This window comes from Parus major, chromosome 1 (genome assembly GCF_001522545.3).
Source record: "Parus major isolate Abel chromosome 1, Parus_major1.1, whole genome shotgun sequence".
In the NCBI taxonomy this organism is placed as follows: Eukaryota; Metazoa; Chordata; class Aves; order Passeriformes; family Paridae; genus Parus; species Parus major.
The window spans coordinates 86,754,010-86,772,702 of record NC_031768.1 but is presented as its reverse complement, the minus strand read 5'-3'; the positions used below and the strand labels follow the sequence as shown (position 1 = coordinate 86,772,702).

Genomic DNA, 18,693 nt, shown 5'->3' with positions numbered 1-18,693 from the left:
TGGCACAGTAGTTCAGAGCCTGTCAGGAACTTGGCTTTCTTAAATAGACCATGACGAAAGATTGGATCACTTGATCTTGTTTATATCTTTACTGTAATGTGAGCTTGCATCCAACAGGAGACACAAAATCCGAGCTGTCCAATTATCCATGTTTACTCATGTGTATGTTTCCTCTATAGTTTGCTCTGGAGTGATTTTGGAGCTTCATGGAGAAGCTTGGACAAGGGTATGTTGGGATGTTGGGTTGTACTCACGTTCTGCCCCTTTAAGCAGGATTCATGCCGCTGCTCCCAACCAGCGTGAACTAACCTGTCTCCAGTCTCCCCAAAGTGTTACAGCAGGATTCCAGCACGGTCCCATGTGTTGCACCTATGTTTCATTGCTAAAGCATGCCATACCACACCCAGTGGTATGTGCAAAACACTTCATGCAGTAGTCTGCAAGTTAATTCTCCAGTTTCTGTTTGTCAAAAACTGGAAAAATGCAATTTCCTGGTAATGGAGCTTTGCTGCTGCTAAGCTGTATTATACTGGGATGTGATCCTACCTAGAACACTTCAGGGAAACCACCCATTTACATTTCCAAGACTCCAGAACAGCCTGTCTCCAAATCAAAGGCTTCAGCTGACTTTCTGGAACATTTTGCCGCACCTAATTTTTTTCAAGAGACTTAGGATGAGACCTGTGGTAACAAAGGTAGCAAGTACTTTGTATTAGGGTATTTCCCTTTCTCAGGACTGTGGAGACTCTTAAGAAAATTTCAGGAGGTGCCCTAGAACCAGGCTTCTATGGTTATAGTTGCTTCAGGTGCCAAATTTGACAAAGGAAGGGCCTTCCTTACAACTACACCCAATGCTCCCTAGGAATTACAAGCTGGTGACTATCTGCAGTAGTTCAGCTACCCAGTTGTATGCTGTAGGACTGCTCTTAATTTTCTCACAGCCAAGGTGCAGTATTCTGGCATGGTTTTGTGTTTGTACTAGTTTTTTGGTTGTATGAGTGCCCAGAATTTTGGTGTGGAGGAGGATGGGAGCACATCTAGGAGATACAGACCATTTAAGGTGCTAGCTCTGGCAGCTAAGGACTAGAGGGAATGCCGAACATGGAACTGCTGATTGGTCAGCAGCCCCCATCTTCCAGCATTACCACATCATTCCACCTTCCCTTCCTCATCCTGCCTGGGACCTTGTTAGTGAACTAGAAGTTCCTGACAGGCATGTGTGAGGGACTCTTGTTCTGATTAGATAGCTGATTACCTTGCATAATCACCAAGAATTCTGCTTCCCCCACTTCCCAACCCCCATTCTCCATCAGCTAAGGAGGTGAGCCAGCTGCAAAGGCTGTTTCAAGTTGGTATCCACATGCTTTCAGAGAGCAAACACAGCATGGGATTTTACTAACAATACTTGCATGAATATTGTTTATGCACATTAGGCATGAACTGTATGATTTGTCAGTCTGTCTAGTTCTGTTCCCAGGGTTCTTTTTCCAGTCATGGACTCAAAACCACTTAGGATCACCAGAAAAAAAAAAAAGAAGTATTTTCATATCTGTGGTGGTTTAGCCCATTCCTGGACAGTTCATTTACAAGGTGGGATGCAGCATGGAGTTTTGCACAATTAGTGATTAGTCAGAGTTAGTGTTGTGATCTCAAAGTTAGGGACTAGCCCATGTGCAGCCATACTTCTTACATGACATCAGAGACAGGGAGTTAAGAACTTGTAATTCCACCATGTAAAGCACACAATTTTCAGCAAGACAATGTTAACACAATATTGCAGGAAAAGGCTGGGAGTGTAAAGTCTGTCTTGGAGACAGTTTACTGGCATTCTGCTGAGGTAGCCTACCTGTTTTCCGTCAGCTGTGAAACCAGGATCAAGATGTAGGCATACTTGCAATGCAAAAGAGTTCTACCTTGTTCTGGAATAATTTATGTAGTCCCTAATAGATAATAGAATGGGCTATCACTGGGAATATGTCATCAGTCCATTCCTGGTTCTATCCATAGGGTCACAAGTAATTTCTGTTACCTCAGAAATGTCCAATGTCATGTTACTGGTCTTACATAATCATTTCAGATTCAAAACTTGGAATGATCAACCTCTTCACCTGTGTTCTACTAAAACCAACCTGGCAATAAGTACAAAGGGAACACATAGGTAATAGATTAACTATTTTACAGTAGAGGCAAAGCAGCACTTATGTTCTGTCCTCGCATGCTGAGTTTAACACACGTTTATGCAGTGATCAGCCAGCAATCCATGAAACTGCATTGTTCACTTGAGCTAACGATGTCTTCTCTCCCACATACAGGGACAATTGTCCTTAGTTTTTCTGCTTTACTGTCCAGGTAGCCTTCCAAATAATCCTTCTTCCCAAGGGACAGACTCAAAAGAATGAACCCAGTCTATGTAACCAAGTAGTAGAGCTCCTGAGGATCAGACGACTCTCTGGCTTGCATCTGAAAAATCAAGCACTGTACTGTGTATGTCCATATCCTAGGAAAAGTACATGGGTTTTTTGTGTGTGTGTTTTCCCTCGTCAGACACATCTGAGTGGGGACATCAAGCCAAACAGGAGTGGACCGGATGCTACTCAGTCATTGGGTACCTCACTGAAGACACTTGCAAGACTTTTGGGGTGAAATCAGAGTCCTGGCTAAGAGGAGCATGAACGTACTTAGAGGACCTCAAGGACTGTGGAGAGACCGAGTGGCACCAAGTAACGCTCCACTGGCAGTTCCTGGAGCAGGAATTCTGTGAGAGTGATAGATGGAGAGATGGACAGATAGCTCCTGTTGGAGCATTTTGGCTCTGTGCCCTTCCCATTGCCAAATCAAAAGCCACTGAACCAGCCTCTATTAATGATGGGGAACAGAGGCCTTCTGTGCACCCCCTTCTCTTCCCTTCCTCTCCCTTCAGATGAGGGAGAATAGTTTGGCCTGCAGAAGACAAGAGCAGAAGAACACAACTCCACCTCTGTCTCTAGGGCCTTGACACAAGAAATGCAGTGCAGAGAACAAGGATGGAGAAACCTGCTGAGGAAGGGTGCTGAGAAGGAGATACCTTGTGGAAATCTAGATCTCACGTCACTTAGATTCATGTTATTGATTTGCTCTGCTAAGGGAGAAGCATGTTGGCCTTCATTTCCTCCAAAATATATTTCCTAATCTCTTGAGGAAATATCTTTGGCCTTTATTGGCCCTGTCTTTACTGTTCTCCCTGTTGCATGCTGGCATGTAATGTGCCTGGGACTTTAGGTTTCATTACTGCTTGTAGGTCAAGACTGGCCACATTTTGCAGTGTTTCTGAAGGAATAAATATATTTAGTATGTTAAAGGTGTCTGATCTTTCTTGCCTCTCTTGACATTTTTTTTTGTTCCTTAACATTTTTAAGCACTTCATCTCTCTCTTACTCACTGGTCTCTTATGCAGACAGTATTTCACCATAAATTTGGGGCTTACATGCACAGTGCACCTTCTACTATGTAAGTGTGTGAGCCTCATGGACTGAATGACTATATCTCCTGAATGACTCTAAGCAGTGAATCCCAAATTCTCAGCTGGGAAGAGCTGACCTTAAGGGTCTTCTTTGATAGACCTGAGACATGCACCAGGCTACCTCAGTGTCTGTTCCATTTGATAGAGTGGTGGTAAAAGGATCCAGTACAGTTTGCTTTGAATGTCCCCTTTGAATGGCCTTGTGGGAGCTAAATTTTAGTGGGACAGACCTACAGGAGTCAGTTTATTGGCAACTGGGCATATGGAAAATCACCAGGATGGGGATTTGACCTAGGTGTGTTCCTGTCCGTAAGCAGGAGGAAGGCTCTGACGTGTCCATGCAAGAGCTTGGCACTTGATCCTACATAGTTTGACACTGAGACATCCTGCAATAATGCAGAACTCAGTAATGTGTTTCTACCTCCCTATTGCTTCTTTAAACTTTCTTAGTTAACTGTTCTGTAATACTGGTTAATGTCTGTCTGCTTTCCTGCCTCCTCCTGCTACACCTACCTGTACAGAAAACAGCAGTAACAATTTATAAGCTCGATGACATGCAAAGTATGCTTTTTATGGTCCCTTTGTTCTGCCTGGAATTTCATGTAAGGCAAAACATGATAGTGTGAGAGTGGCTGTGGGAATGGGTGGCCCAGACTGGGTTGCACCTGCCCTTTATACTGAGTTTAACATCTCTTCATCCTGTATTTAGGCTCTTAAAATCTCTGGTCTCCAAAATAAAATCTGTTGGTTTTAATGAATGTCTAGATATATTTAATACTTAATTGCAGGTGGTTTGAGTCACTCTGCTTTATTACACTTAGGTCTGTGACTTAAAAATTCATTCAGACTTGTCCTTCCACACAGTTATCCAGAATGGAAACAGAATTGGTGTTTCTCCTAAATGATGTAGCAACTAGAAATTAAGGTATGCATGCCAGTTCACCTGAATTCTGTTCCTAGGTGGAAAAACTAGCTGTGGGTGATTAATATATTCTTACTGTTTCTGACTGCTATGTAATAAAGCTATGCCTCAAAAAATTCAGTCTGCGTGTAACAATAAGCATGATGATGTTGAATGCTTGCATTTCACAGAATGCTCAGGAGTCAAACTTCAGGATACTGTGTGATGCAGCCACTCTCACGTTCATCATCCAGTGTAAGCAGTTGTTGTAGTGGATTGAGGGAAAATGGAACATCTGAGGAAGAGGAGAATGACAGGGTGGGTGTATGATCTCTAACAAACAGAGGCTACCCTCCCTGATTTTACCAAGTGCATTATTAAAACACATCTTCTTTGCCCTCTCTAGGAGCTGATGTGCTCACTTAAGGGCCCTCCAAAACAGGATTCAGTGGTTCAGAGTATGTGGCTGGATGACAGTGACTGCACACCCAGTACTTCTAGCTCACCAGGTAAAAAAGAAAAATAGAAAAAACCCTCTACTTATGCTTCTAGAAGTGTATGAGAGGTTAAGCCAAATCTTCTGTATGCTGTGCTTACTATTTTAGAAGCACAGGTAGATGATAGCCCAGGAAATGGGGAGAGAAGCTGCCATGTAAAGTTTATTGTGGAAAGAATGTTTCAGTGGCATGAATAAATAGTGCTGTACATACTGCAAAAGGAGTTACAGACTGCAAAGAATTGAAGTGTTTATGTTTTTTCTGTGGAGAGCTATGGTTGCATTTCTGAATGCAGTCCCCATATAAACTAGATAGTTTGGACATGGGATTATAAGAACTGCTTCCTGAACAAAGCAGTATGCTCCTGAGAAGGTGGGTAATCAGGAAGCTAACCTGCACTGAGAGGTTTTTGCCAAGGCTGGGCTCTTAGTCTAGTACTTGATTAAAGCTAACATAGTTGATTAAAATCAGCTTGGATCCATTCACAGTGCAGAGATTATTATAGTTCTCTCCAGTCCTGTGGCAGGGACAACCGTTGTGTTTCCTGCTGTGGAGCTGGATCACCTGCCCTGATCTCAGACCCTGTTTACAGTTGTGTTTCACTTTGTTAAAATGAACTGGTTGGGACTGAAGCATTTCTTCTTGAGCATCAGCCTTAAGCTAAAATTGGGGAAGTTTAAATCAGTTTCAGTCCATTTCTGAGAATGAGGCTGTGTAAGATTTTGGGAAAGTATGACTGAAAAGACTCTTTTGAGTTTGGGGAGTCATTAGAAACTGTGAAAGGCAAAACATGTAACGTTTCTTGCTGGAAGATGGGAATAGGAGCATGTTGAGGTGGTAAGAGATACTGGGGATTATGTATACACATAATAATATATATACATATATATAATATACAATAATACTGGATGTGTATGGCAAGGAAGAGAGTTGGTTGGAAGGAACCGTGAAATCTTTATATGAACTGTGTGAAAAAGGACTGTTTGTAAAGATTACAAGGGTCAGAAAGTGGGGCTAACTTTAGAGCTAACTTTGATGATAGTCTCCACAGCTGCTGTATATGAGATACCAAGAGTGACCATCAGACAGATCCCTGCTTAAAATTGTCTGTATCTTAGCAACAGCATTGACGATGAGATACTGTCAGATATTCTGCAGAGACCTCTGTTCTGTGAGATGTTCCTCTTTTGTTGTGGATGCTGGAGGCAGGGATCCTGTCCATTGGCCTTTGCTGCTCTTCACAGATAGTTTCTCTATCTGCTGACTTTTTATTGTCTCACAGAATATGAATCATTAATATGCATCACTGAGAATAATCATTACAGAGAAGGCAATGTAAATTTTTTAGGTTTTACAAACATGAGGACAGAGAGCAGTATCCTGGTAGTTTAGTTTTGCCTTATTATTGAGTTATCCAGTAAGTATTCAGCCACAGTTAATGCACTGTGTAAAATCAGAATGAATGGATTTTTTTTTTTTAATGGAGAAACCTAAGACAAGCCCACTGTGAGTCTAGATCCTATGCTGAATAAATCCAGCATTCCTAACCCATGTACACATTCTTGGCTTCTCCAATTTGCCTTTCAGATTGAGAGAGCAAAGTTACAGGGAAAAAAAAGTCAGCAGTCTGTGGTCATTATGTTCCCAGATCATGACATAAAGAAGTGCCATTGCCAAAATATTTTCTGAGTTGGCTTTAAAGCACCAACATCTCTCATGTGCCAGTGCATGTCACATGAGGCAGAGGTGACTTTCCCTCTAGCCTCAAGGGCAGGATAAAAATTCAGCTATAACTCTCCTTAACACTTAGACTCTACCAGTTGTGTTAGATATGTTTTATTTAGTTACATGGCCTATTACTCGCTTCCTGCAAAAAATACATCATAATTAAATTTCAGTACAGTGGAAGTGGGATATATACAAAATAGAGAAGAACCCTCATATTGTAAATTCATGTTTAAAACCACTGTTTAGCAGCATTTGGCAGGGAATTACCAGTTTTGTTTTTAAATCTCATTTTAAAATTACATAATGACAGGACACTGGGAAAGGGGGTAGTCTGCCTTGGAAAAAATGCTGAAAAAGTAGTTGCATCTCATCTGTTTCCTAGAAAATACTGGTGTGGTCACATATAAGTTAAAAAAAAAAAAAAGTGTTCCTCGGAAAATCATCTTAGCTTACCATCTTATTGCAAGAATACCACACTAGCTTTCTTCACTTTCCTGATTGAATGGTGGTTAGATATGCCATCAGAAGTATTCACTTTCCCATTCTACCCCTTAACACATTCCACACTAACATCAAGTCTTTAATTCAAACTCTTTCCATTTTCCTCTGATTTAAAGAAGAGTTATAATACAGATTTATGTTGTGATGCAGCTATGCATAAATTCCCACAAACTATACTGGTTAGGAAATGACCATATTTAGTAATTTTAACCATAGGATGGATAGAAGGGAGGATCACCTAAGAATAAATGTAGAATGGTTTAAGAAGGCTATTGTCTTAAAGACATCTTACTCATTTCTTAAGAAATGTGTATGGTGAATATAAGCTGATTACAGAAAGCAAAAAAATGCTTTTAATTTGCGAATTTTTCAAGTATTTAATCCCTGTTTTTGCCATGGTGTTGATATGTGATGAGGCAAATTCCTTAAACCCTGAGATGTGGGAATCTCAAGGGAGGGGTGAGAGGGAAAAGGAAGAGAAACACTGTGAGCATAAGATTAGAGTCTGCTTCACAAATGTGTATCCTTGGGAATAAGGCACTCAGATTGTCTGGAACCAGTGGCTGATGATTGTTTTTTAAATGAAACAAAAGCAGTCACTTTCCTCATGTTTCGAGCTGGAATGAGAAATAGGTGAAAGTAACACTAGCAGTTTGGGCATAGGTACACTCCTTTCACTCTTAGCTGTGGATGAGCCACAGATCTGTGAAAACTTTGGAGTAAAACCAGCTATGTGTGCAGCTTCTGGGATACCCTCTTGATTATTTCTGTATTGTTCTGTGCTTGGTTCCCTTCTAGGAAGCAGGTTGCTTCCTTCCAGCAGTGTTGCTGGCTCCACTGGAAAAGGAAAAGGCAGCAAAGCAGAGGCTCAGCACCATAATCCAGTAAGTGCTTTAATAAAATGTTTCCTTCTCACTTGCACAGAGGTAAGGATGGGAGAAAAGAGAGAGGCTTGATTTAGGAGGTGTTGCTTGCTGAGGGTTGAAAGGGCAGCAGGAAGGTGCTTGCAGGGGGAGGTTAAAGCGGTGCCTTGTTCTGCAGGCCTCCATTTTGTGCTGTGTGTGATGTCAGCGCTGGAGCACTGTCTGCTGCACGCAGGGTGAGGAGCACAGGTAATGGACATGGTGGGAGGAGAGCCATGGGCCCCTGGCCATCCCTGCCTCACTGAGACAGTGCAGCAAGGGCTGTACAGCTTCTCAGCAAGCAGACCTAGTCCCTTACCTTTCTCCCCACGCCATCTTCCACAGCCAGCAACTCTGGCCTGTCTGATTTACCTAAGTGCTCCCTTTCTTAGCTGCCTCTTCCCTCTCATGGAGCAGCATTTCCCACTGAGATTTTGCTCTCTGCCCTAATCTAGGCAGTTTCTTTTTCTTTGTTCAGTTCCTTTGCTCAGATGCAACCTACCTTTCTCTGTGCCTAACCTCTGCTTTTTAGTTTCCTTACTTTACAGAACCCCTTTCTGTTGCTCATTTTCTGATGTGCCTATCTGTACACTTGCTTATTTGCTTTCAGCCTAGCATTACTGGGACCTACTTGTCCATGCCAGTTTCACAGCTTTTCTAGACATGGGGAGTGGGACTTGATTTCCTGGTGAGGTCTGTAATAGAGCAAAGGGGAACACAACTTCAGGTTTGCTCCCTAGAATTCATAGTCCAGTGTTGTTGAGAGTCTCTCTTTTTGCTCAGTATCCCTTTCTTTGTCCTGTATCTTCCCTGGCCTGACAGCTAAACAGCTGCCTTGAAAGTGCTGAGGAGTGAGGCTCTCAGGAACTAGTTTAGTATATAGCTGAGTAGTGTGTCATCTTCACGGAAGAAAATTCTTCCAGCTATTCCCAAATATTCCTAAAGAGCTGGTAGTTCCTATTGTTGGTGTTTAGATCTTCAGCGCTCAAGTTGTAGCTGCCCTGCCACCTTGTGGCATTCAGAGCAGTCAGGTGAACGGTCCAGCTCCACGTGGTGGTGGCCACTGGTGCCGCAGCAGATCAGAGGGGAGCGGGTACCACCAGACTGTTTCAGTGTGTGCTATGACAGAGATCAGAACCGAGCATCACAGTTCAGCTGCTAGCTGCTGTTTACTGGGGTCATCCCCAGAGTGTCTGCCAAGAGCTTGTGCTCACATCACAGCTCTGTAACACAGGAGCAAGGTTGTCTAAACAAGGGGCAGAACTCCCACAAAGTTCTGCTCCCAAACAGGTAAATTTTGCTCAAAATAGGTACAAAGTCAGAATTGCAATAATCTGCAAACTCGCTGATGCAAAGGCTGTGGTTTTGCATTTACTGGTGGCTATTACAGGCAATAAGCAATGTATCTCAGTAGTGCTTAAGTATGATTTTAGTACCTAAGGTTTTGAGCATTTAATTTCCACTGATTTGAAGTAGGTCAAGGAGCATTTAAGATAATTTTGTGAAATATATTGCAGCCTGTAGGATCCATGTCTTTCAGTCCATCTGCCAAATCAACAACATTCTGCCACAAAGGCTGGCTATTTTTCAATTGATCTGGTTCAAAGAACAAAGTTTCATGAGACCCTGCTTTTCACTGTGAGATTACTTCCAGATGTTCCCTGAATTCTCACCAGCTCCTTACCAGAGTTCATTATTTCCACAAAAGGGCATTTTACCCACTCCTGAGACAGCACTACTGGCTTAAAGTGATGTTTTAAGTAATTCCATTTTATCACAATCTCTGAATCAGTTTGATAGCACAGATTGGAGACTAACAAGTTTCAGGGAAGAAATGGCCAAAAGATCTCTTTAACATGACTTCAGGTGACTCAAAGAAACCTATGGCACCCACATACTGGTAACTTCCTTGTCATTCTAACTTCTCTTATCTCTCACAAAGATTTCCTTAAGTTCCAGGCTGGATTTGTCCAAAGACTAATGGTTGTACTGATAGAAAGGAGGAAGGACTCCTACAATCCTAGGGTATTTCCTGAAGAAACAAAAGAAGTAAAAATTGTGGATGGGAGAACAAATGATACTGCCACAACACTTACAGCTGTAACAACGTGAAGGATGCAGATTTTTTTTTCTGATGCTTTGTTCCAGGATTTGCTGTTCAAGTGAAAATACATGAATATGCTTTACCTTAAAGTTCAGAAAAAGACAAAACAGGGAATTTCAGTTGCTGCTGTTTCATTCAGTGATGCATCAGAGAGTGTGGAATCATTGAGAAATCAAACTTCATATAAATCAAATTTCCATGTGTTATTCCAATTCACCTGATACAGGGCCAGGCTCAAACTATTTCCATGTGAATTTTCTTCATTTTATTGTTTGCAACCTTTTCCACTGCAGACTACATGATTGGAAGTCCTTCACAGACGTATCCAAATCACCTTTGGGTAGGCAGCAATTAGGGCATCCTTGAAGAAGCAAAACAGAGTTTTCTTCAGTTACCAGCTGAACCTACAATGGTGTTCACTACCATCCTCCAAAGACATTACTGTAAAACTTGGATTCATTAAAAACCCCTGCTGCAAAGTTTGGTGTTGGTGCCACGTGTGTGGTGGTTTCTTCAAATATCAGTCACTGCAGAGCAAGGTGTATCAAATATTGTCCAGGATGTGGACAGTTCCTTTTAAAATTCTTGATGGGCTCCCTAGACTCTTCTTTGGGCTTGAATTGTGTCCTTTCCAGCTGCCATGATGCAAAGTAAAAGGAAGCATTAATATCTTAGCCTGTGCTTCTTATGTCTATGTAGTACACTGGACTTAAAATAAAAGGAGAATGTGGCCAGCTTCTCTTAGGTTGTGTGTGTGTGTTTATAAAAGGACAAGCAGGAAGACATGAGAAATGCAGAGATTGCAGTCCAGTAACTACGTAGTCCTCATGTTTTTAGGGTAAAGGAAAGAAAACCAACCAGGAAAGAAGAATGTTCACTCTGCAAGAAGTTAAATCTTTAATGCTAATCTCTGATATGTTGAAAGAAAAGAAACACATTTGTGTTGGCAAACACCTCACCAGGCTGGCAAACCTTGAAATTCTTCAAAATTAGAGATGAGACCAAGCAGTAAAGTGAACTGTTAAGGGGGAGAAAGGCATCTTTCCATAAAATTGAATACATTCAGATAATCACTGAAGATTGACATATATATTTTCTTTCTTATATATTTCCCTGGGACTTTTCACAGCTTAGGACTTGGAACTGGTCCCAGCCATTTTTCACCTGTAAAACAAACCAACACAAAAGAGACAGTTAAAATGTAATCCATACAAGTGATTGGCTGGTCATTTTTCTGCAGCAGGATTACTGTTCCTGCTCTCATGAAGGGTAATTGCTGGTGATGGAATACAGATTTATATCTTGTTTGGTGTGCTTCAGCCAGCTCCATAAATCTTTCACTGTCTAGTCACAACTGAAACTATGCAGAAGAATTATTTTCCTCCATTACAGATGAGACATTCTGCACGTCAGGGGTACTCCACATGAGGGAGAAATCAGTTCTTTTTGGGACTCATTTTGGGGGGACTGGGAGTTAAAAAAAAAAGAGTGCAAGGCTGGGGAGTCAGAGAATCAAAAATTAAATCTGATTAAATCCTTGGAGCTGAGACTAGAAACCAGGCTACAACATCCAAATCAGTGACTAGTGTAGTGGGTGTTGTGTACTCTTCTTCCTGACTCTCATGTTCATCAAGAATATTTTATAGAATCAGAAACTCATCCAAAAGACTAAAAAAAAATAAACTCTCAAAAAATTTCCCTTTTGCTAAAGCCTGTGACTAATACTAATTTGCATTAATTAATACTTTCTGCTGAATGTTTTCCACAAATGTGAGCTAATTATGAGCATAACTCTTTCTAGAGACACTCTCTCAAGTGCCAAATCTTGAGATGAATAGTCAAATGCCTTCTAACTCATAAAAACAGGTGACTTCAGTTTTATTATTTATCACAATCTACTTCAATCTCTTAAAGCATTTAAAGTGTGTGTTCTGTTAATAGAAAAATGAAAAGAAGGGTGGTCAATATATGAACAGCTGTGTAGGTAGACACAAGTTATGGATTGGGGAGTTGTAATAATGTGCTTTTACTAAGAAGGAAGCAATATGAAATGAAAATGTTAGAATGACAAAAAAAAAGAAAAAAAAAAAAGAAGCAGTACCAGCCATAGTCATAATCTTAGCCAAGACCTACTGTCTAGTAGCAAAAGGTTACACATGAATATTTTGAGAACTAAAGAGTTTCAGTAGTATTTTGAGAATGGCACATGGAGCACAAAGCCTTGAAACATACCAAGAGAGAATGGAAAACTCAAGTTACTTCTGGTCTTGAAAAGGATCATTTGGTCATTTTAAGTGTACTGAGACAGATTTCAGTCAGCAGTTTCATTCCAGGAGAAGGATAACCAACACTATTTAACATTTGAAAGCCCTTTAGAGTGTTTTACTCAGCTGCATTACGTATTTTGTTCCAAGAGGGTGAAAGCATGAAACCAAAGTGATGCAATGAGGTAGACTCACCTATAATGCTGCCTAGCAGCTCTAAACGGTCAGAGCCAAAAAACAGATGAGGTTTCCCATCATAATGTGCCACAACAGCAGGCATCCCAAATGCCTATTGATACCATGGAGATGAAACAGAGAATGTTATAATGGGAGGGTTTCTTGCAGACATATCATCAATCTTCAGGAATAAATCCCAATAACTTTTTTTTTCCTCCCCTTCTTTTTACCTTCTTCATTCTTAAAGATAAGCCTAATGAAGCCATCTGAAAATAGGTGACTCTCTAGAGCCCATGTATCCTTTTTGAAGGTACATGAAAAACAACCTGATTAATCCACAGTTCTATTCCAAGTAGCAATAAATGTACTCTTATGTACTGATCCTGTTCTTGCTGTCCAGCTGGAATGAGCTGAGTGAGTCACCCTTGCTTTCCCAGATGACAGCGAGATAAACTACCAACAACAGTGAGGTGGCTTTCACACACACTGGAAAACAAGGAGTCTATATAGTGCTTTCTAATCATCATCCTCCTTGTTCCTTGCTTCCCTGTATTCTTAAGAGGGAAGGAATACATATCTGTGAAGCCCAGTGCCATTGGAAGCATCTCACCCCATATTTCAGTGCTTCAGCTGTTGTCTCTTTCAGTCTGTCCTTCACTGTAGGGGATGAAATCATTTCAAGTGCCTTCTGGGAGAGCTCTGCTGAGAGCCCAGCCTGTTGGGCAGCCTGTGAAAAGACAATACAATTAAGAATACTCTAAAAGTAAATACTCTAATTCCTTCCCTGGTCTAATTACTTGAATCTTCAGTATTATCACCTAAAGTCTATTGACAAAAAATTTCAGAATACTCTTGAAGCACTTTTTGCACAGCTATCTTGCTGTATTCCCAACCATCAATAGGTTTAATCAATTTAACAACTCTCAGATACAAAGTAGAAGAGACATTTTAAACCTTCTGAGCCCCAAATCTGCACTTTTTTCCCCAGGAGTTCCTAAGCAGAAGGAAAAAAACCCCAAAAGAACCTTTGATACAATGACTCATTAGCTACCTTATAAGAAAACTCGAACTGGTGTTATGAAAAATAAAATCTCACTGTACGAGCCTACCAAGACAGAAACAGTTTGTATGACAAGTGTGGCCACATGGGATCTATGAGTGACACTGCATGAAAGACACTAAATCACAGAGGTTAAACAGTTGCTGGTGTTACTGCTGTATCTTTTTCACTTCTCCCAAGCCTCTACTACACAGCAATGAGACAAAGTAGCCAAATTTAAAGGTCCAGTGTTTATCTGGGAACAGTGAATTACAAGTACCCTTTGAATAAAGTATTTCACAAAAAGAACCCAAACCGCACCCCCCCCCCCCCCAATCACGACAAGAAAACCCAAAAAACCACAATATTGCATATGGACAAGTAATCCTGCACATGCAGGTGTTAATGACTCTTTCTTTCAATTACTTTTTTTCATGTACCTTCTCCTGTTAACACATCAGGGAGACGAGGGGCTCTTTTTGACTGTGTTTGAACAGGAGGTTAAACAAGTGTACCACTGGACTAGAACAGAATGCTTGGTAGCCCCAGTGTTTAGACTGCAATATTTACACAGTGATGTATTATCTGTCCTCACCATTTCAGGGCAGGAAGAGGATTTAAGTGGACTGGGGCAGAATTCAGACCATGCATCGCTGCTATAGCAATTTATGTGAAGCTACTGCTGACTAAATAAAGAAGTAAAAAAATACTAAGACAATAAGTCAAGTAAAAACGTTCAGTTTTTCTGATTGATGTATAAAATAAATTCACCTATAAAGACTCAGATTATTGGTTGGAATCTCTGACCCACCTTTGGATAACAAATCTCCAGAAGAGAGGAAAGTCTAGTACATGTTGCAGGAGTGAATGAAGACAGACACAAGCAGACAAGAGGACACTTCCCTCTCTGCCTTGATGAACATTGGGGATACTCATCGACTGCCAAACTGCGATTAAGTTAGAGATCATTCTGAGTATGAAGTTTGTCACTGAAGTTCTGCTGTCCTTGCTTTATTTAAGTAATGATGGATTCAGAGGCTATGTGACAATGTTCTGTATGTATTTATTCACTGGTTCTAGCTGGAATGGAACTACTTTTCACAGCAGCTCCTGTAGTTTTGAGTTTCAGATCTGTGACCAAAACAATGCTGATAACATCCTAATTATTTTAGCTATTGATGAATGGTGTCTGCACCGTGTCAAGGCAGTATCTGGTTCTCACTCTCCCCACCACAATGAATAAACTGGGGCTTCACTAGAGGCTGGGAGATGACCTGAACTAACCCAAGAGACAGACCATGCCACATACCATGCTCAGCAGTAATTAGTGAGGAGGGAGTTTAGGCAGGTTACCTTTTTCTTAGGAACTGGCTGAGCATCAGTCTACATGTAGGTGGTTCTTTATTTTCTTTCACTCTGCTTCCACTTTTCCTTTGCTTATTAAGTAATTTTATCTCAACTCACAAGTTTACTGGCTTTTATTCTTCTTTTCCTCTTCCCCTGTCCTCCTGGGCAGTGGGAGGAAGCAAGTGAGCACCTGTGTGGTGCTTGGCTGCCTACCATGGTGAAAGTACCACACTTATATCCTTCAAATCTTGCTTCTTAAAAAGGAAAAATGCAAATCTTTGCTGAAATTTTGGTAAAAAAGCTACTCTAAGATTAAGCTAAAGTGCAAGGACTGGACTTGGGAGTGAATAGCAAGACAAAGTTTCAGATTTCAGCAAGGGATGTTGGATAGGAGAGACTAGTCAAAGATAACTCCTCTCTTCATATTCCAAGAACTTATAAAATAATGAAGAAAGGAGAGACCTTCAAGAGTATATCCTAGTATATTAACTTACATGCCATTACAGCTTTTGCTGTAATGAACAAAATCAAAAAGGAAAAAGAACTACATCAGGAGTATAATTTCCAGGTATGTAAAAGGGCACTTTTACATAATATAAAAATAATACATAATACAAAATAATACATAATACAAAATATAGCACTGAGCTTAATAGAAAATCTGACTCCATCACTCTAAGGAAAGTCACCTTTGCCAGGTGTTGCATTCCACCTGAACATTTCATATAGTAGGAACACCTCAATGCATTCTGGTGAAACTATTTCAACTTTAATGACTGTTAATAAAACAGTATCAGAAGATAACTCATTGTCTAGCCTGGGTATCTTGCAACATGAACTAAAAAAAATAAAACAGGTGTATTCTGGTTATGTGTGTTATGTAAAATATGACAAGGGAAAAAACCCCAAAATTCCAAACTGTTGGGATGTGACACTAGTGGCTCAGAACAGAGCTGCAAGGGAATTTAAATCAATTTTTTTCATTTGACAAAGATGTCTTTATTACTGATCAAAGTCATCAATAAGAATCTCTCTGAGAAATGCAGAAGCACCAAGAAAAAGGAGACACTTACTGCCAATATGTTCTCTGGCTGAGTGATATCTTCATGCTGGTAAAAGAATAAAATAAGTAAATCAGTATTTAAGGAACAAAAGCTCAGCTCTGGATTTAAAAGTAAGTTTTCTAAGAAAACAAAAATAATCATAATACTAGTTGCTGGAGAAATTACCTCAGAAAAAATCTTAAGTCACCTAATCTAGGAATGTATTAAAGTATTTTCTGATATGAACAACTGACCCACTGGTCCAGCCTGTTGGACCCACCATATATACCTAAAAGAAGGCAAATTAACTGATTATAAGCTAGTTCTTTTCATAGTGGCTTCTGAACCACTGTGACCTTAAGTTCCTGCTATGACTTTTCATTAAAAGACATTTTCTTCCTCTTGCTGGAATTCCACATTAGAATGATGTGGGACAGGAAGGGTGACAGAAAGGGTCAAGAAGCAGGCTGCATCAAATACTGACCTGTGACCAAAACCGCATCCAGAACTCCCTAGATAAGGGTTCCAGGTACTGTGGGTTTGTCATGTCCGTGGCTGTGATAAAGCGCATGGCCGTCAGACTGCCTGGATTCGTGGGGAGACAGAGAAACACTCAGACAAGTCACAGCATCAGGAGCAGTGTGGTCTGCACAACTGCTACCTAAGCACAGTGTGATCTCCCCTGTAACAGCCCTGAGAAACCCACAGTCTGTACAGCAAAGCTCATGTTGATCCACAGTTATCTCCCATGCTAGTAACATCCACAGCCATATTTCTCCAGAAATTTCTTTCATGGCTATGAATGCACAGACTTCATACTGCTCACAGGTTCAGGAAAAGGCTGCACACAGGAAATTCACCTTTACTGATAGGGAGAACTGGAACCAGAAGTGCTAGGGATGAGAAGTACCAGCTAAGACTCTTACTTGTGCCCAGGATACGCTGGAAGTCATCTGCGGACATGTGTACAGGCACCTGGTAGTATTTTGCCATCCTTTTCATATCCTTCAGCATGTATTCACCTCGCTTTGGTAACATTGCTGGTGGCTTGTTACCTTTTAGGAGAAAGTTCTGTTGAGATTTCCAGCTGTATTATAATAACACTGAACAAACTGGATGAATTATGCCTCACATGTACATATACCAAAAGTATAATTTCATACTGGCTTACTGAAAGATACTTGGCTTTTCCAAAGATAATGCTATGATTTATGGTTTATTTCAGTTTTTTACATATCAAAGCTTTAAGATAGCTGAATCAGTTTTAAACCAAGGTAGATCCTAGCAGGGATTTATGTTGATTCAGAGAGATGACTTTAAGCTAAACAACTCATAATGCATGGGTAAACCGATGTAAAGGCTTGTTAATTCATGATTTTTAAGTCTTGGTAATGTAATTAAGGTCACGAATACTGTTTCAGGACATACTTGTATCCGTCCTGCGTATCACAAAGTGCAAGTGTTCCACAAATTAATTCTGGTTTAAAATCTAACTCTAGGAAAACACTCCATATCAAGTTATTATTATTTATTTTACTGTATTTTAGAACTGATGAACTTTGGTATAGACTTTCTGTGTAGTTGCAAGAGCGTGAAATTCCTTATGACTAATTTCTCAATCCCCTTGGAGCTCCACAGCCCTATAGTTAATCTGTTACTGGTGCCAAAACTTAGTTCAGAGCTGTCTCTGCGTGGGCTCTGCACACACCAAGGGCCTGCACACTAGTGCTGTGCACTAGTGAAGGAGATGTCTCCCTACAGAGCTCATCTCCCGGTACTCCATACCAGTTTGTTGCATTATGCCACCAAGGAAAGCTGGACGGAAGCGCAGGTCAATATTCCAGATGTGCCGGTACCGGCAGAGAACCTGCAACGTGAAAGAGTTGTGAGGGATTCACAGTCTGTAGATGTCTATAGAGCTGTGTGCAGCTAAGGCAGTAAATACTACAGATAAATCCTTTCCTACTCTATTAGGGCTAGTCCTAAAGCCTTTCTTGGATGCTGCCAGAGAACTCTGATCTCAGAAAAACCGAGGGGTCTCTATTTATGTCAAGACTATCCAAGCCTAAGCAGGGGTAAGTAAGGGAAAGATCAGGCTCATGACATGATCAGGACACTCGCACTTGTTGAATATGAAAACTATCCCCTAAGCAAAATGTTCAGCACTAACTCCTGCACTTGGCGTTTGGCTCGGACACGCTTCCCTGTTATCCCTGGATTTCAACACGCGAGAGAGAAACCCAGGCACCCCTCAGGGGTGAGGGAAAAAGTAACTACGGGGCGCAAAGGGCGCTGCCAGCAGCCAGCGGCCGAGCTGCCCTTGAGCAGCCCTTCCGAGGGGGAGGCGACGGCGGGACCGGCCGGGAGCCAGAGCCGCTCAGGCACCGCGGAGACCCGGCACGGCCCTCCCTCCCTCCCTCTGCCGACCCCTCACCTCAAACGCCAGCCAGGAGTACGGGGAGATCACATCGTAAAACAGCTCCACGACCGTCCGGCCCATCCTGGCCCCGTGCGGTGCGGTGCCGGAGCAGCAGCAGCAGCCCTGGGCAGGGAGCGGGCGGCGCTTCCGCCGCGGCGGGACGGAGCCTCCCCCGCCGCCCCTCCGGCTCCGGCTCCGCCTCCCCGCGGCTGCTGCTCGCTCGGCCCGGCCCCGCGCCTCGCCTCGCCGGCTCTCCGGCAAATCCCGGGCTG

General features: G+C 41.7%; 2 protein-coding genes across 31 annotated transcripts in view; one reads left to right on the top strand and one right to left on the bottom strand.

The window, feature by feature from the left end:
• LOC107206204 (rap1 GTPase-activating protein 1-like) overlaps nt 1–14,946 on the top strand; it is a 47,852-nt gene extending 32,906 nt beyond the window's left edge. For 9 of the 30 annotated variants that reach the window (XR_004498826.1, XR_004498817.1, XR_001522345.2 and 6 more), the window contains one exon: nt 2,545–3,337. Coding sequence is in view for 17 of the 30 variants with exons in the window: in XM_015631913.2 (XP_015487399.2) it covers nt 2,545–2,554 (10 nt within the window). In the remaining 13 variants the exon portion in view is untranslated. The other 21 variants (XM_015631877.3, XM_015631867.2, XM_015631976.2 and 18 more) reach the window with 10 other exon arrangements.
• Nucleotides 10,998–18,576, bottom strand: GSTK1 (glutathione S-transferase kappa 1). Its single transcript, XM_015631994.3, has 8 exons — nt 18,437–18,576; nt 17,788–17,869; nt 16,929–17,057; nt 16,487–16,587; nt 16,033–16,068; nt 13,184–13,300; nt 12,592–12,685; nt 10,998–11,296 (listed from the first exon to the last, which is right to left on the bottom strand). Exons 1-8 carry the CDS (start codon nt 18,500–18,502, stop codon nt 11,256–11,258), a joined length of 666 nt encoding a protein of 221 aa, XP_015487480.1. The 5' UTR covers nt 18,503–18,576; the 3' UTR covers nt 10,998–11,255.
• Nucleotides 18,577–18,693: the final 117 nt, after the last annotated feature.